Source organism: Asterias amurensis, chromosome 6 (assembly GCF_032118995.1).
Source record: "Asterias amurensis chromosome 6, ASM3211899v1".
Lineage (NCBI taxonomy): Eukaryota > Metazoa > Echinodermata > Asteroidea > Forcipulatida > Asteriidae > Asterias > Asterias amurensis.
The window spans coordinates 5,729,355-5,753,141 of NC_092653.1; the positions used below are offsets into that span (position 1 = coordinate 5,729,355).

The 23,787-nt window shown below is 39.0% G+C and overlaps 1 protein-coding gene across 2 annotated transcripts in view; it reads left to right on the plus strand.

The window, feature by feature from the left end:
- The window catches only part of LOC139938384 (TNF receptor-associated factor 4-like), a 60,839-nt gene that overhangs the window by 31,558 nt on the left and 5,494 nt on the right, over nt 1–23,787 (plus strand). For both annotated transcript variants that reach the window (XM_071933857.1, XM_071933859.1), the window contains exons 2-6: nt 4,874–4,925; nt 9,294–9,398; nt 20,504–20,662; nt 22,211–22,372; nt 23,131–23,286. In XM_071933857.1, coding sequence (XP_071789958.1) covers nt 4,874–4,925; nt 9,294–9,398; nt 20,504–20,662; nt 22,211–22,372; nt 23,131–23,286 — 634 coding nt within the window. The remainder of the gene's footprint in view (nt 1–4,873; nt 4,926–9,293; nt 9,399–20,503; nt 20,663–22,210; nt 22,373–23,130; nt 23,287–23,787) is intronic.

The following is a 23,787-nucleotide window of genomic DNA, read 5'->3' on the forward strand; positions in this document are numbered from 1 at the left end:
GAGAAAAAATACTTCTTTCTCAAGAACTATTTTACTTCAGAGGGAGCCGTTTCTCACAATGTTTTATACTTTTAACAGATCTCCATTGCTCGTTTTTACCTCCATGTTTACGCTGACATTGTGTTTTGTGTAGTACAAAAAGTACCCAAACCCCTTTAATCCTACCCTATAAATAGGTCTCAGCTGGGATGTCCAGGGGTCTGTACCCTGCCCAGGGCAACCCTATGATAACACAACATTGGTCACAAGTGGGGATAAGGTTGCGGGTGTGATGTTACTGATTGACAAGTTCCTGAACTTTTCAAGAGTGTGGTGGTCGGGAGCATGGAGGAAAGAAACACTTCATGGTTGGGAGTGGTGGGTGGGTGTTGGTGTTATGGGGTGAAGTTCAGTCTGTCATTAGGCTACCAGTCATGTCAGTCTGCTTGAAGAACCAGGTCATTTAATAATCAAATTGCAGCCCTGGATTTTCATATTTTGATTATATTGAAAAGGTCAAGGCCATTTTAATTTTGCAAAGGGCACTTCCATTGGCAAATCTTAAAGTCAATGGTAACCTTTTGAAGGACACCAAGGCCAAAACCAGGGGCAACGATGGCCTTCGTGGCCTGCATGTAATTCCAGGCATGAAATTATTCAGCTACTACCAAGGTAGCTAGGTAATGGATATTGGGTCGCCAACAATCTGCTGAAAGTTGTAAATAAGGGCGGCCAAATTGTTCAAATTGCTCAAATAGGTCACACTGCATCTTTAGTTGTTGTATGAAGAAGTTGCCATGTATGAAGATTTTCTTTGATGAGTTACTCATGTTGTTAGACTTGTAAGACTACTGCCAAGGTATTGGCCATGTTAATGTTATGGAAATTTGGTCTAGAGTAATCTGCTGATGACAGTTTTGAATAAGGGTCACAAAATTGTTCTTATTGATCAAATAGACCCATGCATCCTAGTTGTATCATTCATAGCTCCATGGTTGGTGTATGAAATAGTATGCCATGAATGAAGATTTGCTTTATGGAAATTCTTGTAGGAAAACTTTTACTGTCCCACCAAAAGCAAAGTTTAAGACATAAGAAACTAAAACCATCTTCTTGGCAATAAACAAAGCAAAGAAGGCCAGGGTATCTGGCTGCATTAGTTTCCATGACAACCATTTCCTCACACATTCTGTAAGACATTTCAAGTGTACTCACCTCTAAAAATCAACGCACGATTTGTGGTTTTTCTTAGTTTGGTTTCCTGTCTCCTTTTATCCCTATGTCAATATGGCCTATATATCAACTCAAGTAACCTGTCTATATTTCCAAAGAAGACTAAATTTTAGAGTTCCATGTGAGAAAAAATGGAGCCTGGGAACTTTTCCATTCCCTATTTTTTTTTTGGTGTTCCCCCCAATAAGAAAAAATCACCCACAAAGGAAAACTTATTTCAAACGGTTGCGTCAATAATTTATTTGAAAGCCGGTATACATTCTACATAACACATTACCTTTATATCAACATCATATATGCAGTAATCAATCATGTATCATATCAAAGAGAGCGCAAAATCTAAACACGCTTTGTCGTTTGTCGTTCGACGGTTTAGACACATTCCAGTAAACCTAGTCTGAACTACATTCCAAACAAGTCTTGAACCCCAGGATAAAAAGATTTATTTCACTGTTGTTTGGTCATACTTCATTGAATGAATACATACTCCCACAGCAATAAAGAATCATTTTATAGTCTGTGTGAGTGTGTTTGTTTTGAAAAAAAGTTTCCTTGCCATTCAAAAGTAACATTAGGTTTTGAAACTTTGAGTTGGTGGAAACACAATCTACAAAGTAGTATAGTAAGGTTTGCACATAAATGTCTTTGTAATAAGTTGTGATGTTAACCAAAAACATCGGTGGAAGCAACTTAAAAAACTTTCACCTCGAAACAAGAAATCATTTCACTCCTGATTCATTTCAGAATCCCGTTAATTCATATGTATATTATTAATAATAATTTGTGAGGCTAATCATCCTTACTTAATTGAGAAGCTGAATTGCGAAGGACGCTGCTTCAACATGTTCAAGAAGCAGGCATGCGAGGGCGCTGACGTGAACCCATGGTTACTGCCTTTTCAGTGAATGAGTCACTGGTCACCTGTCTATTTTTTTTATGGTCGTGAATCAAGTTTGTAAAACGAAATGGAACTTTTTGTACATTAATAATTTACAATGGGGAAATAGTTATAAAAATGTCCAGCCATTTTATAATGTTCTCATTAAACTATGTACAAAACCAAACTGAGGCTTGTAGAAAAACAATTAGTCTGGTGCCCTCTTTAAGTTATATCAAATTCAATTGATTGTTATTGATGCATGTATCAAACATTATTAGACATCTGGTTCCATACCCTTGGGAATACTATGTCTCAGGAGCAGCTGTCGGCTATAACCCTGCAGTAGGTGCATAATTCAGCAGCTTGTAATCATTTCTTGGGATGGCGAATCTTGCCAAATTTATGAAATTGCGTGACTGTACTGACTTCGCACATCATTGCGGTCATACTTCTGAGTAGCTTCTTACGAGTGGGGCAATCAATTTTGGTTGGCACTTCTGGATTTGAGGGGCAAGTGTTGGAGTTCTTCTGACCAAAATAATGTATGCATTTTGTAGTGAAAGTGATAAATTCAGCCGCGGTGAGAGGAAAATTATGGACATTGTGGCATTGAGTCTGTTGGCCTCTTCATTATTTGATGAAGAGCGATGGAAAAAACAGTTCGATTCACTTGTTTTTCCTCCAACATAAATTTGGTTCACAATACATGTACACTGTACGCTTCACGTGGTAACCAATATTGCGAATTGTGTAGGCCCATATACAGAACTTTCTATGGGTAATTTCTGACCATGCACTTTCTAGAGAGTAGGTTTTACTTAATCACATTAACTATCCTGGCCAAACTTTATAAAGCTAATAGCACAGAAATGAGTCTTGCTGAAGAATTTGTTTTTTTACCAGAGCCCAAAAATTGCTCTATGCCCCAGAGAACACCATGCAATTTACGCTGCTCCTGACTGGTTTCCCTTTCAATCTTTGCTTAGCACTTTTGTTTCAAGCAATTTTTTTCTGCAACACTGCTTTTGAGCACAGGATTGGAAGTTTTCTCAATAAAGCAGATCAAGGTTATCATCCAAAATAGTACATGGTTATTGCTCATGATTGGTTCTCGACACTATTTGTGCTATGTAGAAAAATAAGTTATCTTGCTGAAAAATCCTTTTTGGACTGTGATCAAACAGCAATCCCACTCTCACAATGTGATTAAAATTAGCAGTCCCAGGCACCAGAATACTGACCCAACTCCATGTGTGTCATCACTGCACAGCAGTTAGCAGTCGATACCTCCTCATTTCCCTAAAATGAAAACATTCACACATGTCTACAATCCAAAACATCCCAAATTGGCTATAATGTAATCTCCTAAGCCTGGCACTGATGTAATTAACACCAGGGACTGATCGCCTTACCCCAACTCCCAAATCGCTTCCCCCATGGAGAGTCCTCCCAAAACACCAGATGCAGCAGTCACAGATGGCAGCCGTCATTGCAAGGTGATCATCATTGGGTAGATAATGTGTCATCTCACAGTGCCATAGTTATTCTGGTATTGGTTTCTATCACTCAGCTTCTACATAAGAATGTGCGCTCATTTAATTCCCATGGTCAGTCTCGATCTACACCTTGTGGAGGCAGCAGCCAATCTTTGGGTTGATAAGGTAAAGATAAATACTTGGACTTGAGTAGAGAAATGTGTTGGGATTTTTAGGACGTCCATCGTGTTTGAAATTAGTTGTCAAAATTCCTGCGTTGTTTTCTTTTAACTTTGTAATGTGATGCAAGAGTGTTTGTAAGTTAGGCTTGGTTTGAACTTAATTAGTTTGAACTATGGTTTGAAAGATGTGGAGTGAGTAGAATCTTTTGATCCTCCTGAAAACTGTTTTGCAGCTTTTGATCCTCCTGAAAACTCTTCAAACCAACCCACATTTAGCCCATTGTACCCAGCCCTCTCCTTAGCCATCCTTGATTCTACCCAATCCGAACCTACCCACAGAGAAAGGTCTGTTGACCCACCCCTCCTACAACCCATCCTAACCCTACCTCCATCCTTCCACTCGACCAGCATTTTTTCTTTACACATCCTCATCCTTATCATACATCTACCCATTGTTACTCTTATCTAACCTTACCCTACCCCACACAATCCCTTTCACCCACATCTAACCCCATCCCATCCCACTAGACATTCAAGGAACACGTTGCCTTGGATCGCACGAGTTGGTCAAAACAAAAGCGTTTGTAACCGTTTTTTATAAAATGCATATGGTTGGAAAGATGTTTTAAAAGTAGAATACAATGATCCACACAAAATTTTGACCCCCATAAATGGCCTACCGTGTTAGTCGACAAGGTAAAAGGAAAACCGCGCAATTTCGAGGCATCTTAGTGTGGATCATTATATTCTACTTTTACAATATCTTTCTAGCCATATGCATTTTATAAAAAACAGTTACAAACGCTTTTCAAAGACCAACTCGACCGATCCAAGGCAACGTGTTCCTTTAAACTCACAATAATCTATCTTCCAAGGAAGTCAGAAAGGCAGTCGAAAACCCTACATTTACCCAATTTTACCCTTATCTAACCTTACCCCTACACCGTATAATCCCTACTCAACCCATCACCCCCAATCTGACCCCATCCCACCCCACCAGACATTCAACTCCAATAGGTCATCCTCCAAGGTAGCCGGATAGACAGATCCTCTCAACTCAAAAACCCAACACATGCTGAGCTTTTCTCCTGACTGTTTTGTCTCCTTGTCTTTTCCCCCTGCAGTGCCGGGATCTTTGAGTGTCCAGAAGATCGTCTGCCACTGGATTACGCCAAGGTGAGTACCATCTTCAAGTGCTTTCTCAATCATTATCTGTGACAACAAATAGAAGAGTTTTAGGGCCTGGCAATGACTGATTATTGGTTGTGGTCTCTCCATGAGTCTAAAAATTCTCAAGAGTTCAAAGATTTTTTGTCAAGGAATCTTGATAACACAATTTACTTGTTGGGTAATAAAATCGTGTCCAATGCAAATTAAAATAAAGCTAGTCTGGAATTTTAATTCTTGTATAATCGTTGCAAGTTGTCTTGAGAGAGGACACCGACACACTGAGTACAAATTCTGTGGGACGGTTTTACTTCACAGGGTTTTGTGGCTAAAACAGCAAAAGTATGGCATAAAAAATGTTAATGCTAACCTCCGAAATTGCAAGGGCATTTTCCTTTTGAGCGTGGATGGTGACCAACTTGTCAGCAACCAACATTCTCCACAGCGTCAAGAAAAATTACAGCGCACACTAATGTAACGTCAAAGTGACAAACCTTTTTGTTTGTACAAATTTGTATGCTTAAAGGCAGTGGACACTGGTAGTGGATATTGGTAATTGTCAAAGACTAACCTTCACAGTTGGTGTATCTCAACATATGCATAAAATAACAAACCTGTGAAAATTTGAGCTCAATCGGTCATCAAAGTTGTGAGATAATAATGAAAGAAGAAAACACCCTTGTCACACGAAGTTGTGTGCGTTTAGATGGTTGATTTCTAGACCTCAAGTTCTAATTCTGAGGTCTTGAAACCAAATTCGTGGAAAATTACTTCTTTCTCTAAAATTATGGCACTTCAGAGGGAGCTGTTTCTCACAATGTTTTATACCATCAACCTCTCCCCCATTACTCGTAATCAAGAAAGGTTTAATGATGATAACTATTTTGAGTAATTACCAATAGTTTCCACTGTCATTAAAGGAAAAATTATGATTATGGATCCAGGAAAAACAGAATTTGATCGCACTTGTTTTACATAAATTGCATGCTTCATCTAAAGCCACTAAGGCTCAAAAGAAAAACTGACTAAGAAAAGTTATGGGTAGCCATGCTCCATATTTGGGCCCCATTACCAAAATCTTTTTCTTATATGGCCACGATATTAAGCACATACAGCACAGTACAATCTAAAGAATGAAGAGACATCCTTGAATGACCATCATCAGTTTCTAAGAGGACTCCGTTATTCTCAAGATGCCAACAGAAGCTCTCTAATAATACATTTCCCTTCAACGAATTCCACTTCAATTAAAATGAACACAGTAGGGGGCAGTAAGCCTAAATTTTAGGGAAAAATTATAAATATTTTTTTGCTTTGTTCGTGTTCTGGAGGAGCCATATTTCACCAAAATAAGTAAAATATTTTGGGATCTTACAAGCTTTTGTGAGCATTGTGTTTCTCGATCCAGAAATATGTCAGCTAAAGGGGAATTGCGGTCATGTTTTGCACCCTTCTACTAATTTCTGAAGAGTCGCTAGATCTGCCCTAGAGTATTCAATAAAATTTATGAATGTTGCTCATCCCTCAACCAATCATATACCATCACTTGACGATTACAGAGTTTGGATGAACTCTTCGATAAACCAATTTGTTTAAATTTTCTTAAAGATGTTCCTTGAAGCCTAAAAAGTGTCAAAATAAACTCATGGTTAAATCTAAGCTAAACATATGTTGTGCAATTCCTTATAAAGGGTTTAAGTAATGCAATTGAAAGTGCAAGGTTATTATTGTTTTTCTTAGCTGTTAAAGTGCAGCGTCCCTGGGACAGTCCAAGGACCTACTGGGAAATTACCGATTTCACGGTGTAAAGCACAATAATTAGCACTGTGTTGGATGGTTGACATCATGGGTGTCAGAGCATTGCAGTATTAGGGTCTTACTTGTGCACAAATTACTCCCCAAATCTTGTTACTTATGTAAATAAAACTAGTGAAGTGAACAAAAGAAACAATCTTGCACTTTTTGGAGAGAAAAAAACCCATAATCCAGTCAAAAGCAGATGGACTATCTTAAAATAACTTCAATATTTGCATTTTGCAAGTTTACCTAATTGCCTAATCGTGTTCATGTGTAAATGGGGGTAGTTTGTGTCATGGAGGTAGAAAATTAGATACCTCCGTGGTTATGATAAATGAGTTGCACTCATAAAAAAAGTGTCACATTTTTACCTCATGAAAATTATGAGAAACCACCGATTTGGTAGACCATGAGCAAATATTTTTCATTATGTTTTGTGTAAATATATAATTCAATACAACTTGCGTTTTTACGTAGTGGTACCAGCACATCTTGAATGGATGTTGCATGTTTGCATTGATAAGCTTCAATGATGCAAAGCTACCCTGTCCTACACTGTCTGCACACTCTTTGTCTCCGGTCTAGTGGCTAGTTATTCATACAATCGGGTCATTATTTTTTTGCAAAATTTGCATTTAAAAGAAAACCTTGTCACAGTCTTTAGAACCATCTCAAACTGAACTAAGGCTGTGAACTAAGCTCTGGGAAGTTGTTTATGTGAAAAATAAGATGCCAGAATTCTGTGTGGTTTCATTGGCTGCAAATCGTTCATGGTGAGTATAATAAAAGCTCTGACAAAATTTGGTCTGCATTCATATTCTTAATTTATTTTGTTCCTGGTTATGCAATCTTAAAGAATTGAAGTGGAATAATTCTGCTTGAGATTCTCATCAATTTCAAGTGATTTACTTCATGCAGTTACATTCTTTATTAAAAGTCATTCCTATCATTCTGTCAAGATAAACAAATTCATCTTATAAGACCCAGCCTCAGGAAATCCTTGTCATCATCACCTCTCAAAATAGTTTCATAACTAACGGTCTCCCAGACAAATAAATGCCTTCATTTAACTCTCAGTAGAATTCCGTCTTGTCAGTGCAACCTGAAATTTATTGCTTGAAAAAAAAAACCCAAAATAACTTGGGTGATCCCTGCCAAAGCTGCAGACATAGTCTCACTTGCCCAGCCTCATTATCCAATTTCTACCACTTTATTTTATTTCTGGGCATCTGCTTCTGTCGGTCTTTCCCTGTAATGATCTCCATCCGTACGTAGTCTTCCTACCGTCTTCACGCTCTTTCTATAACCTCCTCTACCGCCGTCATGCAATTTGCAATGATAGAGTGCCACCAGGCCCCCGTCATCACGCTTGAGAAACCTCCCGCAATATTAAAAATCATCAGCTTGCCCCGCTTTTATCTTCTTCTCCCCTTTGGAGTCCAATATTTTCTTGTGGCGGGGCTTCAGTGAGCATTCTCTCCCAACAGAGTGCAGATCATTTATCAACTGGCTCAAGACGTGACTGACATACACCTACAGGATGAGGTTGTTGGTAGTGACTGTATAAATACCATCATCTTATGACACGATCAGTGTACACTCGGAAATCCTCCTGAAGGGGACAGCTGGATGGATGTAAATGCTTGGATGTAATACCACACGAGTGGCTGCACTAACTTTCATATTACTTGGATCTGTCTTGGAGCGTACAAGATGTTCAGAGCTGTAGGAACTTTTATTATTTTCCTGTCGTCTTACTTCTTTGATCTTAATCTTCTTGCATCTGAAGACTCTTTTTTTTTACCTGCGACCCAGCCCTCCTCTGCTGTAGAGTTCCTCTATTTATACTCGGCTCTTATAAAACTTTAGAGCAGTCTGAGTTGATTTGGTACTTCTACCTGCATATTAACTCACATTGAAAAAGTCCATTCAAGTGACTATCGTTTCCTGCCTGGTTGATCAGTTTTGTATTTAAACACCTCAATGGTTCTACTGAGGATTCCTTTCCAGTCAAGCCTGTACAGGCCATGAGACCATAATCTAAAACAAATTAGTGGTGAAACTTTTCAACATAATTGTCTCATTTTGTCGATATTTGTTCAGCTTTTTATACCATGCATAACACTCTATGTTTGTTATAGTTTTAGTTATGTCCACAGGTTTGTGTTCACATAATTATTACAATTGCCTGGAGTATGAACAGTCTTACATCTCAAATTGCTGTCTTTGCATCTTAAGATCTTGCCAAGCTTTCTCAGTTCTCCCTGATGTTTCTGCTTGCCATTTTCATCTTGAATTCAACATGCATTAGAAAGTCAACCTTTCTTACAAATATTCTCACAAATTACCAACATCAGTAAAACAAGGCGCTGGTTCTAAAGTCTGTTTTGTAATTCTACCTTATAACTGCAGTTTCATCTGAGCTATTCTAACACATCCTCTTCCGCTCTAACTTTGAACATGTACAGCATCCACACATTTATATTTGTACTGTAGCAACTGTCATCACATCTGATGCTCTCCGCTGTTTATAAAGTAGTTTATAATAAGCATCTCTGTCTCCTCATCCTTAATCTACAGATCTACCCTGACGACAAGATGTCGGAGGAAATCATGTCGCTGGCTGTCAGGTGCTCCTTCTACAAAGACGGCTGTAAATGGATGGACAAACTCAAAATTCTGCAGGTAATTCGCTACATCCATTCAATTTTCCATTGCCATGGTAACTCAGCTGAGTTCATTTCACTGTACGTAATAGAATTGTAGTCGTAAATGATATGAATAACATATAGCATAAATCGGTATTGTTTGGGTTGTTATTATTTTTTTCTGGTTTCAATTCCTTGATTTTTTTTCCTGTGGTATTTCTTGTTTCTGTTGTGTTTTGTCCGGGGGTTCATTTTCCATTATGCATTAAGCCTGGAGCATACTTCAAGCTAATCACAATAGAGTCATTATGGGGAAACTGGTCTAGTTGTTTTCATTCTGACAATTCTCTTTGCATTCTCTGTTTATATGTGAAGTATGAACCAGGGCCAAATTGCATAGAGTTGCTTAAGCAGAAAATATTGCTTAAATATATATATATTGCTTAGCAGAAATGAGCAGGACACCAGTCACAAATTGTGTGTATGACTTTATACTTTGGCTGGTAACCTTAATCTGGTAAGCATATTTTGCTTGTGCTGGAGCTACTTTCTGGCGTAAGCAGCTCTATGAAATTGGGCCCAGGCTTTACAAATAAGGACACAAAGGGGCCTGGGCTGCCGATGATGATGGTGAATTGGGATCTGGAAAAAATAAACGATTATCATCGTGATCTCCTACAATATTTTAACCTCTACTCCAGTATACATGTATGACGTGCTATTAAAGTGCACTTGAATTACAGCATACAGTGCAAGAGTACACATAGCCTGTACTTCCAAGTTTCATTTGTGTATGTAGATATTTAGCCTGGGTAATTGATTTTTCAGATCTACTTGGCACAGTTCCAATCATAAACCATCCCTTGCCCTCTCATCATCATCATTGAAATCTGATGAGAAGTCCTCAGGATCAAATTACGACCTAGGCCAGGCTGGAATTAACTTTCCAGGTTTGTTTTGTTGTGGTTTGGGGGGGGGGGGATTTGTCAGTGTTTTTTTGTCTACTTTGAGCATGGAAACTCTTTCTTCCATGGAGGAAGTCAAGAGGCAACCAGAGAGTAGAGATGAGTGGTTGATTTTGAAACCTTTCTCGGTGATTACATTACAGGATGATGTCGATATTGTTTTAAGACTGCTATTTTCGCGTGTGTTTTAGTCATTGGTTGATCTGTAAGTGAAAAAAGGGGGTATCCTTTACATGTATGTATCTATAGGGCAATAACCTCAACCTAGGAAGTATATATTGTTCTGAAGAAGTACATATATCTGCCCGTCAAAGTTAAAGGAACACGTTGCCTTGGATTAGACGAGTTGGTCTATAAAAAGCGTTTGTAACTGGTTGTTATAAAACGCATATGGTTGGAAAGATGTTTTAAAAGTAGAATACAATGATCCACACAAGTTTGCCTCGAAATTGGGTGGTTTTCCTTTCACCGTGCGAATTAACACGGTCGGCCATTTATGGGAGTCTTTCTTTGGCAGTTAATTTGTGACACGATGATTGTTTTTACAACAAATAGCTTTATATCAATAATGAATAATTATTTTCAACAATAAATTACGGTTAAAAATACTTAATAACTACTGTCATGTAAAACAGTCCAACTTATGACAAATCTGACACTGCGTTTTGCAGTGAATTCTACACTGTACATTCTATGACACCTCATTATAATTACACTGTTTCTTGATTACACCTTAGAACCCACTCAAACAAAGAATTTCTTTCCAGACATTGAGACAAAGAGTAAGACAAACAAAACTGTAAAGATGTTTTCAATGTTTGTACAGATGTTTTGAGAGTAACACCATCCTGAGGTCATAACACCGTTTCCATACAAAGACTTGTTTTGACAGTGGTCACTCAGCTGTGATATCAGAAACTGATGACAAAAATGAAACAATATTGTTAAAGGAGCCGGGTAGGTTATAAAACAAAATTATTGGGGAGTTGTTGATTTTTCAGTCAAATTCTTTGCAAACCTTGGCCCTGTAGACCTTCATTATGCTGTGGTCATTTGTGTCCGGTGCCCAGTATCCAACAGTGACAATGGCAGTTCTAATTCTAATATTATCAAAGGGACCAGACTGTACTTTCCTTGCAACCTCAGTTTTGCTACATTGTGTGAAATAGAAGAAAGGCAAGATGGCCGCCCTGTGACAGGGCTTAATAAAAATGTCCATGCCACAAATAATAAAAGAAACCATTACATTTTCTGAAGATGAGCAGAGTTTATGTATACTGTTTGAATCGTCAAGAAGTAAATTTTGCTTTAAATGCTCTATGCCAGAGTTTGCCTTTATTTTTTCGGTGACTTGTACCGTGGGTTAGTTTTTTCAATAGTTTGTACTTCACGTTGGATAGGGATGCTTTTCAGTCAGCCAAACCAATTGGAGAGAACTGGCACTGGTCTTGAGGTGTTATAAGGAGCATCTGGCCAGGTCGCTGTTTACTCCTTTAGCATAGTTTATTAAAAAACTGAACAAACATGGGCATTTATTTATGCTGGAAGTCTATCTGATCATAGATATCTTGAGCCCATGTAACCACTGGAAAACAAACATATCTTCAGTTTATTATTCTGGCTTTAGTAACCCAATCTTATCAATGAAAGACAGCATTATGAAGATAAGAAGAAACATCCACAAAGCATCATCATTACTTCTTATGGTTTTGATCCACATCAGTAACCATTACCTCCTCGGGCTGGTGATGTTTTCTGTGTAACTCAATCCAGCTCGCTCTTGATCATTAGCAAGCTTCGTGGGGAACCCAACCCCCACCGAAAAAAAAAATATTGAAATCTGTTTTTGTTTCGCGGTCGGATACAATTGAAGTGTCTCAAAACCGAGACTATATGGTTCTGCCTTGATCAATTATGAAGGGCAATTAGTGAAATTTCATTTGTGTCGTGAGGCGGATGCAGTTGTTTTGATAAAGTCACAGACGTATGAAAGTCACAGACGTATGATCACACTTAATAAGCTGTTGTATTCAAGAATGTAAACTGTGTTTATTCACTGTGAAAGAAATGCACTAATGAGTTGCCAGTGTAGCATGAAGGAGCCAAGAAGATTCAGTCGGCTAGGCTTTCACTGGAGTAACAGAACTGCAATCTAAGAATTCATCTTACTTTATTATTTCTTTGGGGATTCTGCTTTTATTTATCATTCATGAGACAAGACAAGCATATCTTTATTATTTATTTATTTTTATTTGTAAATTTATTTGATACAAGATCAAAAGTGCAAGCGCCAAAAATGGATGGACAAAATTTACAGCAATTAACATTCAAAACTATAGATAAAGGACACAAATTACATAGGGTGCGTTCGTTTAGCTTCCCCGGGTCGACCCCGGTGTGTGGCATATTTTTTTTCCCAGGATGAACGTGTGCATATAATTACCCACGTTCGTCCTGGAAAAAAAAAACACCACACACCGGGGTCGACCCAGGGAAGCTAAACGAATGCACCCATACATACAACAAACACGCTCAATTTGTTTTCAGGTGATTGTAGTTTAGGTACTAAATATTTTTGTTTCAAATATTTTTCGCTAAGAAGTCTGCCTGTGCGTCAAACTTTGCCACGAAAAATCCCTCTTACCCTTGTTGATTGAGTGTGCTGTATTTCTTCATGACTTTCTCCGACTTAAAAAAACACCTTTTAGAATTTTAAATAAGCAGGCAACTTTGGAAAACAGAAACTGTTTTAAAATGGGTACGTACATTATGCGAAGAAACCCATCAATTCATTCACCATTTTTCCTCCAACGCCATGCATAAGTAATGCCTCTTAACACCCAACGAGTAGGCAACGTCAAACACACACCTCATTAACCTGCGACTTGCACAAGGAAGCAGACATTCTTCCAGCTACCACCGCGCCATTAAGACACACGTGTCCATATTACCTTGTGATTAATGGTCAACTTAGGCGAGTTATTGCGCTACATTTTTGGGGTTTATCACATCAGCTTTCTGCTTGAATCAGCCTACTGCAATGGAGTGCAATGAAATATTCATATGGGGGTATTTCTAATCTAAGAAATCAAGTGTTTCCACAGAGTTTGTACACACCTGAACACCTAAAATGTGTGCATCGTTTTTGTAACAACCCATCGCACAAGACTGCATAGCTCTCTATCTGCTTAAAGGCAGTGGACACTATTGGTAGTTACTCAAATTAATTATCAGCATAAAACCTCACTTGGTAGCGAGTATAATGGGGAGAGGTTGATAGTATAAAACATTGTGAGAAACGGCTCCCTCTGAAGTGACGTAGTTTTTGAGAAAGAAGTAATTTTCCACGAAATTGATTTCGATACCTCAAGTTTAGAATTTGAGGTCTCGAAACAAGCATCTGAAAGCACACAACTTCGTGTGACAAGGGTGTTTTTTATTTCATTCATACCTCGCAACTTCGACGATCAATTGAGCTCAAATTTTCACAGATTTGTTAATTTACGCATATGCTAAGATACACCAAGTCAGAAGACTGGTCTTTGACAATTACCAATAGTGTCCAGTGTCTTTAAATTTCTCTTCTGACATTACCTCGTACAGGGTTTACTCATTAAATAATGGGATATACTTACGATTTCTAAATGCAGTTTTAAGTGCTTTAATGATTTCATATTAATATTCAGGCCTTGAACCATGAACTATGCTCTTGAAAGAGCACAGCAATTTTCCTCTGGTTTAGAGGAGCACTTCAAAGTTCTATGAGGAAAATGTAAATTGTATTGGAACATTACACATCGCACCACAGCAAAAGCATGGGGCGCCACGGCAATTGCTGTGGATGCTGTGTGTTTTTCGAGACCTGAATATTTGGGTTTTACCCTATACTGATGTTTACCCAATTTCAGGATTTTTCATTTTTGTGAAATCGCATCCCTGATACATGAGGGGAAACTAGAGATGGAAAAACAAACAATACACATGTTGCCCAAAAGCTCAATATCTGAGAATGTTTGCATACTTCTGTGGAAATCATCATCCTTAAAACAAATTTGACTCAAATTTAACTTTAATCTTTCATCACCGGTTTTGCGCATTAAATTTGCACTAGCTTGAAACAAAACTCATTCAGGCGTGCAGTAATGGCGTCGATACAGACCTTAAGTGCACTTACTGATTGTTTGACTGAATGCATTAGTAGCCCAGGGTTCTTTAAAAGATGTTAGATTATGACTTCTGTAATGTGATTTCAATCTTCTGTAATATTGATTAATTTTTTGGGTCTGACTTTTACTTGTGTAAGTGATAGTGAACTACAAGTCAAATAGAAATGTCACCCAGTGGTCAAGTGGTTAGACTGCAGGATTTACAGTCACTTGGTTGTGGGTTCAAATCCCACCAAGCTAATGGTGTTGCTGTTCTGTAGTTTTCTATCGAGCTGTCGACACAACAGATCTCCTTTTCAGTGCAATAAATGAATAAATTATTTATGAAAGAGTGAAGGGAGGAAATAGTTTGGTAAAATCCTTGAAAAACCTAGAGGGCGGTAACCGAGTCATTAACTGCACGACTCATTGGGCTTGCACGGCTGTCTCATTATTGTTTTTGCAAAATGATACCATGTGGCACAAGTGTTTCGCAAACAAATTTCCATACATATGTTATTTACATTGACCAATAAAAAATAGAATTTTTTTTGATGGGTGTCACCATTTCTCAATACATTCGTGCCATGTGATATAATTGTGACATGCATGTACATGGTCTGTGCCACACGGATGTCATGTGATATTGTTTATTCACACGTATCACACAACATTATTTTGCCACACAGGCTCTCCAAGCGATATAATTTTGCCAAACACACATGTCATCACACACCCATGTCATATGTGATATCATTTGGTCATACATGCGTGTCTATTTCGTTTTGCTTGTACACACGTGTCCGTGTGACATTCTGTCATACATGCATGTCACATGATATGATTTTGCCAAACAGGTGTGTCACGTGACAGTACAGCGTACTCCAGTTTCTGTCTCTGTGGGTCAGAATAATTTCACTAGATATCAAAACTTTCACTTTCTCTCTAACGATGATTGATCAAGTTGGTCAAGCAACTCTCTTGATACAAAGTGACTGATCAAGTACATACACACATTCGCCTGGCCAGGGCCTGGCCCAACCAGTCTGCAATGGGCTTGTGAGCTCATACAAATTCTTGTTCAGGATGTTGTGATGCATGATGGGACTGTTGAGTTACGCAATGCGCACAATCACAGCCTGTACTGTTCACGATATGTTCACACCTGATATGATAATGTAAACGATTAATTTACATGTTATACACTTTCGGAACACACAAAACAAAAAAAGTTCACAGATTTACAAATAACTTACAGGGTTTACAGAAGGTAGTGGTAAAAGACTTCTCTTGAAATATATTACATGAATACTTTACTTTTTGAGAAAACATTAAAACAATTATCAATTCTCGACAACGAGAATTACGGATTATAGTAAACACATGTCATGACACGGCGAAACGTGCGGAAACAAGGGTGGGTTTTCCCGTTATTTTCTCCCGACTCCGTTGACCGATTGAGCGTAAATTTTCACAGGTTTGTTATTTTTTATATCAGTTGTGATACACAAAGTGTGGGCCTTTGGACAATAATGTTTACCGAAAGTGTCCAATGGCTTTAAGAAAATTAAAAACTGCTTTGGCAAATTATATTGTTGCAATCTACTCATAAATTTGAATCACAACAATTATTTTCAATGGATTTACACCATGAAGAATAGATTATTGATGCATCAAATCTTTTGTTAATAGGAAGAAGGGACCAGTGTGGTGGTTAGGGTTAGGGTAAGGGTTAGGTCAGGAAAAATGTGAATTGTCAGCCCATCCCAGTGCCTTTGGATCAAGCGTTGGGACCAAATAGGTAGATGCTGGGACAGATCGATCGAAATACATGCACTGCATTGTTTATACATTGACTGCTCCATCTTTATTGGAGATCTTATAAACAGTGAAACCAAATCACTGCCTTGTATCCCTTGAGAATAGACCTGGAAAATGCCCCTGGGTCTCTTCGATACTCTACTCCTCAGTCTGTGATGGTCCATGTGTCCAGCAGTCAAGTGGGATCAGCTATGGATAAAGTGAGTGGCATTGAGTGTGGTCAGTAATGCTGGCTATTTGTGGTATTTATGTATTACAGCACTGCCATGGGTGACTGGTTTCTTTAATATTATTTGGAGGAAGGAAATAAATAAAATCTATTTATAATAGTAATGTTGATTTGAGTAGAGCTATATAAACTACAAAACTATAGCGAACTACACTTTTTGTTGTTTTCGTTTTCGTCTTCAGCGTTTTAAAGCTGCTTCTCTCAACACATGCCACGAGATAGGCTTTATAATGTTTTTGGGGAATACAATTATTTTTACAGTATGAACCGGAATTAATCTTTCATTACTAAATAAAGATGATGGAGGTTCAGTAAAGTTTTTAAAAACCGTCATTTTAAAAATTCTTAGATGGCATATATTTAGACGTGTATTTAGAGGGACATGTTGCGAACAGACACAATCAAGTGAGGCCTGCTTAAAAACCGTCTAAGATGCTGCGGTACATGGCAGCAGTGGCAGTCTACTCAAACTCACTCACCAAGCCAAGGCTTTACAATATCTTCTATTGAATGCCTTTATTTTTTTCTTAAACACACCAAGGCTCTTCTCGGAAACCTTACACCCACAGTGAAACTCTCCCTCGAAGTTTCACACACTCCCTTTGAAACGCCTCTCAACATGGTCATATTACCTTAGTAACCCAACGCAGTTTCAAAACAGAGATCCCAAGGAGTGAAAACAAGGTCATCTTTTGACATTTCACTTAATAAGTATCAGAGTCCTAGCGTCGCATCCTAAACCATGCTTGATTGGGTCTCCGCTCATCTTATTTACCCTTGAGATTGCTTCATCACACCAGGGTGGCTGTAATTGAGTTTCATCCATCTTCTTGTCCCGCTGGAGGAGGAGAAGGTCGTAGCTCCTCAGGCGTGGAGGAGGCGGCAGGGTGTCTGATGAGGAGGGGCTTGAATGACCTTAGAATTTGTCTGAGATGTTGAGATGAAGAAACCTGGGGATTCCCTTTGTAGCCATCTTTGTTTCTTCCTGTTGGAATGATGTAAGACCAAATCAAGACTGGGAGGCATGAAGCAGGAGGCTGGGTGTCTGATGAGGAGGGGCTGGGATGACCTTAGAATTTGTCTGAGATGTTGAGGAGGAAGACAATTGGATGTATTATATTGCAGCCATCTTTGTTTCTTTCTGTTGGAAAGATGTAAGACCAAATCGAGGCTGAAGGGAGAGCAATCAGATTTATCTAACTTTGCCGCAGCCATCTTTGTTGCTATTTGCTTTTAGGATTTGAAAAGCAAAACTGGAAAAGCAATCAGATATATGTCAGGTATGACATTGCAGCCATCTTTGTTGCTTTCTGTTTGAATGATATCAGACCAAATCGAGGCTGAAGAGAGATAAGATTCCAGTCTGGTCTCATTGTATGGAACAAGACCAGTAATTGTTAAATTTTCTGAAGCCTTTTTGACATTTTCAAGCCACTTCCCCAAAATAAGGCCTCAGTAAAATTTTGGGAAAGTTTTATTTTGGGAAAGTTTCACTTTAAACTGCTCAGTGTGCTAGCTCTGTGAGTATCTCACTTCATCATACTCCCAAATGTAGCTATCCTTAGGAAATGGTTATTTCCCTGGGGTTTTCAATGGTAGCAATTTTGTGTAATGGTCAACCCAAGAATGTTTGGCAATTTGTTTTCTTTCTTTTTTTGTAAAATTGTCTTGTGTGAAGGGGGTTCAATATGTGCATGAATAATAGGACTAGGAAAGAACTTTTTGTCTTCTTCAGAGACTCCCTACCTTACTTTCAAATTGTCATTAAAGTTTCGGTAAATTCGGTCACATGAGGCACAAGTCAACCAAAGCCAAAGTTCGTAGTCTAACCGGTACCCAGCAATATAAGGGTACCCTTCTAAAGAATTTGTTAGTAAGTTTGTCTCCGTACCATACTGTAGGTCTCCACACAACTCAAATATTGAGATATCCTTTATTTGGATAGTTCATGTTTACCGGTGACCCCAAAATGTCGGCACTTTGTGTGTTTTTTTCCCCGACAAAGTGTGGTACAGGCTGTTTGGACCAGATGACAGGAAGAGGAATTACCTGTTTACATTTGACATATTTTTAGGCCAACAAACATCCGTTGAGGATGAAATAATATTTATCAACAAGAATCAATAAAGTTATAGGTTTGTGCACCAGTGTACCACTTATGTATGAACTTTGAACATTAACACAGCTGATACCAGTTCCAAACACAAGAGGAAAATATGGTAAAAAATTGTTAAGGGAAAGAAACAAATTCGCTGACCGCTGTAAAGTTTTGCTTAGCAGAAGTGGGTTACCAGCCAGAATTTCATGTAATGCACACACACATGACTGAAGTTTCCTGTATAATTTTGATTTGCAAAATTTATTTTGATTGTTGCTTAACGGCAGAGCTCAATTTCATAGAGTTGCTAAAGCACAAATATTTAGCTTAGCTCAAAACAAATGTGCTTACAAAACAAAGTTACAAGCCAAAATATCATTTTGGTCGTACTATCTGTGATTATTTAGATTATAGTTTCCTCTAAAGAAAATTTAAAGAGACTTTTTCTGCATGGACCCTGATCTTTGAAATCGAATCAAGATGTTTGAGCTCAAAATACAAAAAATTTCCCAAACACAATTCTTGAGGAAGTGCCTACAACGTTTCAAAAAAGATTTTTTGTCAACAAAATTTTAAAGAATCATCTATTTCTAACCACACACCTGGATTTCTGAAGTTATTTCAGAAGCACATGTTAATATTCTTCTGATTTGTCTCTGAAGTCATACAATTAATAATAATGTAGGATATATAAATTTGAAGTGATTATGTAAAAACATTGAAAGTTATCTCCGAGGGTTAATGGACCGTTCAATGTACGGGTACCATTGTATTTATTTAATTCTTTTTTATAGCTGTTTATACAGGTGCTAATATAAAAATGCATAGCTATTATAGTAAAAAAAAACCATCTGAACATGTACGTGTACACATAAAGACAACATGTTGTAGCAGCTAGGCAGCTGGATGAAGCGCACAAGTCATTGTGCAGATTTGTTTTATTTTGACTGACATGTGGTTACCATGACAATAATGAATGGAATTACTTGTCAATACATTTTGTTATTTGGAATGAGAAAAGCGTATGTCTTGAGATGTGCCATTCATTGCATTGTCAATGCATTATCAGAGAAGTTGTATTCCGTATAAACCACAAGGGAAACTGACTGGGTAAATTTTGAAATGATTTTTGGGGTTGAACAAAGAATTGACTAGAGTAGGCTTCGAACCAACGACCTCCGGAGAACGACCTCCCCTTAAGATGATCCCCTTAAGATGATCCCCTGGCTGCCGCTTCCCAGGTTGTATCGTAATTTGGGTGTGATCCCTGGCTACACGGCAGTTAACGGTTGTATGGCTTCTGACTGGCACCCCCTAACAAAGATATTGACAAAACAGGGACACCGCCAATATAGGGCTAGATAGCTCAGTTGGTAGAGCGCCGGCACATTAATCCGGAGGTCGTTGGTTAGAATCCCACTCAATTCTTTGTTCAACCCCCAAAATCAAGTTGTATTCCAATGTGAAAACATATCAGTCATTACTTCAAATTGATTACAAAAGAAAATCAAACGACTCAAAATTCTAAATGATAACTGATAACTGATGATGACACAAGCCCCTCTGTGCACAAACAAAACAACAATATTTATTGGGGTTTGTTTTATTTTAATCTGTGAGCCGCACACCCAGAAAGGCTGTTTTGTTTAAATCAATTCCCGATTCCAAAACTGGGCAGGTTTTGAACTTTGCTCTTGGAGGGGCACTGCAATTTGCCTCTGGTGGGGGGCACTCAAACCATGGAACTTTGCAAAGGGCCTCAGCAAAAGCACAGGGCACCACAGCAATTGCTGTTGGTGCCGTGGGTTAATTCAAGGCCTGCTGAGTATATTGTATAAATGCATTTTTAACTCCATTATGTTTCTGTTTCCTTTATTACTACAGCCGCATCTGGAGTCCTGCGCCTACAACATGGCCGCCTGTACAGACTGCTCCGCTATGGTTGCCAGGAACCACCTCAAAGACCACCGGCAGTTTGATTGTCCGAAACGAAACACGACGTGCGAGTTCTGTGGTGGACAGTACCCGGGTCAAAGAATGGAGGTACATAAAAAAAAAAAAAATTCAACTGAAGTTTTAAACATTTACAGACAAAAGGCTTCCTGATTTCAAAACCCTTTTTGAATGTGAGACTTTAGAACGCTAGGTGGCAGCAGACTTCCCAGGTAATTACATAGTTCTGAGAAGGCGCACATTGCTGAGAACAATGGTTTTTACCTGGTTAGTCTGCTGCCATTAAACATCCCAAAAGTCACCTTAAAAACACTCTAGAAAGAAGTCGACCAAGATCAACTGTCACTAGGGGCACATTGCCACCTACTCCTGGGGCTGAAACAGGGTTACCCCCTTTCACAGTCCATAAGGATGTAGGCATGGGTATCATCCACTAGGAGCCACCTACTCCTGGGACTGAAACAGGGTTACCCCCTTTCACAGTCCATAAGGATGTAGGCATGGGTATCATCCACTAGGAGTCACCTACTCCTGGAGCTGAAACAGGGTTACCCCCTTTCACAGTCCATAAGGATGTAGGCATGGGTATCATCCACTAGGAGCCACCTACTCCTGGGGCTGAAACAGGGTTACCCCCTTTCACAGTCCATAAGGATGTAGGCATGGGTATCATCCACTAGGAGCCACCTACTCCTGGAGCTGAAACAGGGTTACCCCCTTTCACAGTCCATAAGGATGTAGGCATGGGTATCATCCACTAGGAGCTACCTACTCCTGGGGCTCAAACAGGGTTATCCCCTTCACAGTCCGTAGGGATGTAGGCATGGGTATCATCCACTAGGAGCTACCTACTCCTGGGGCTGAACCAGGGTTACTCCCTTCACAGTCTGTAGGGATGTAGGCATGGGTACCATCCACTAGGAGCCACCTACTCCTTGGGCTGAAACAGGATTACCCCTTCACAGTCTGTAGGGATGTAGGCATGGGTACCATCCACTAGGAGCCACCTACTCCTGGGGCTGAAACAGGGTTACCCCCTTTCACAGTCCATAAGGATGTAGGCATGGGTATCATCCACTAGGAGCCACCTACTCCTGGGGCTGAAACAGGGTTACCCCCTTTCACAGTCCATTTGGATGTAGGCATGGGTATCATCCACTAGGAGCTTGGCTGGTAGAGCAGAATGCACTACCTTCCCAACTTTTTACGAAGCAATTATGGTTAAAGTGCCTTGCTGCATGAAAACATAGCTTAAAGGAACACAATGCCTTGGATCGGACGAGTTGGTCTTCGAAAAGCATTTGAAACCGTTTGTTATAAATTGCAAATGATTAGATAAGATATTTTAAAAGTAGAATATAATGATCCATACAAGTATCACTCGAAATTGCGTGTTTTTTGTTTTAATATGCGAAATAACACGGTCGACCTTTTTATGAAGTCAAAATTTTGACTCCACAACATGGCCGACCGTGTTTCTTCGCAACAGGAAAACTGTGCAAGTTTGAAACGCTTTTACAAAGACCAACTTGACCGATCCTTTAACCTCTCTCACAAGTGATACAATTTGTAAGTGTTTGGTTTAAACATTAATTTACTCTTTATAAAGTATGTTAAATTTATTATTTGATTCCACAGCAACACACGGGGCGGTGTCAACTCGAGGCAGTCTTCTGTGAGAATAAATGTGGCGCCCAGCTGCAACGTCGCTACATCAACGCTCACATGCTGAATGAGTGTGCAAAGAGACAGATCCCCTGCAAGTACTGTTCGAAGGAGTTTATTTATGATACTCTGCAGGTAAAAGCAAACACTAGCCCAGCGATGTGATTTCTCTGTTTTTAACTGGAAATCCCCCCCCCCCAAAAAAAAAAAAAAAAAAGAAGAAGAAAAAAAGAAGAGGATAAAAACTTGATGAAACACCCCAGCTTGCAAAGTAGGGCTTTTTAAGACCAAAGATAAATGTATGTGAGCAGGCTTCACGCTAGTGCTCCCAAGCTTTCACGCTTTGGGCTCTCAGTTCAGGCATCCCTGCACTAGCCCTAATTCTTTCAACTTCGTGTATTCACAGGCTCAAATTTGTGGGGAAAATTCCCAGGACTGCAGGCTTGTGGCTCAAAGTTTCTCCTAGTCTAGGTATCGTTGTACAAGACCTGAATCAACATTGATAAAAGCTTTCTACATGGTTAATTCTGTTTACTGATTTTAAATAGGGTGACCACCACAAAGGGCTAGATTGCTCAGTTGTTAGAGCGCTGGCTGATAAAGAGGTTGATAAGTTGATGGTTCAAATCTTAAAAGTCAGTCAAACTTTGGAGCACAGGCTCATGAGCAAATTAGGTCTCTGATGTCTGAGCAATAAGTGTCTACTAATGGCTTACTGTTTAGAAAGGCAATTAATTCTTTCATTGGCACACTATCTAGGCCCCATAATTATTGTTCAGTGTCATTTCAACTTTCTGTAATTTCTGTTTTTCCATACTGTCAACTGTAAACACATTGATATTGTTATCCTAGCCTCGTCGCTATACAATTCCGATTCACTTTTCTTTCCATAGAGTCACCTCCACCAGTGTCCAAGGTACCCCGTCTGTTGTCCAAACCGGTGTGACTCGGCCAAGATCGCCAGAGAGGAGGTGGACAAACACATGAAAGATGCCTGCCCATCATCCATGGCTAGCTGCCCATTTGTTCAACATGGCTGCAAACACAGGGTGTGTACCAGTTTCACTTTTCTTTATTTCAATAATAATTGGCTTTTTGGAGACACTTTTAGACGCGTGTTTTAAAGGCAGTGGACACTATTGGCAATTGTCAAAGACTAGCCTTCACAGTTGGTGTATCTCAATATGTGCATAAAATAACAAACCTGTGAAAATTTTAGCTCAATCGGTCATCAAATTTGCGAGCTAATAATGAAAGAAAAAACACCCTTGTCACACGAAGTTGTGTGCGTTTAGATGGTTGATTTCGAGACCTCAAAGTTCTAAATCTGAGGTCTCGAAATCAAATTCGTGGAAAATTACTTCTTTCTCAAAAATTATGGCACTTCAAAGGGAGCCGTTTTTCACAATGTTTTATACAATCAACCTCTCCCCATTACTCGTCACCAAGTAAGGTTTTATGCTAATAATTATTTTGAGTAATTACCAATAGTGTCCACTGCCTTTAAAAGGCACTGGATTCCTTTGGTAATTGTCAAACACTAAAGTATT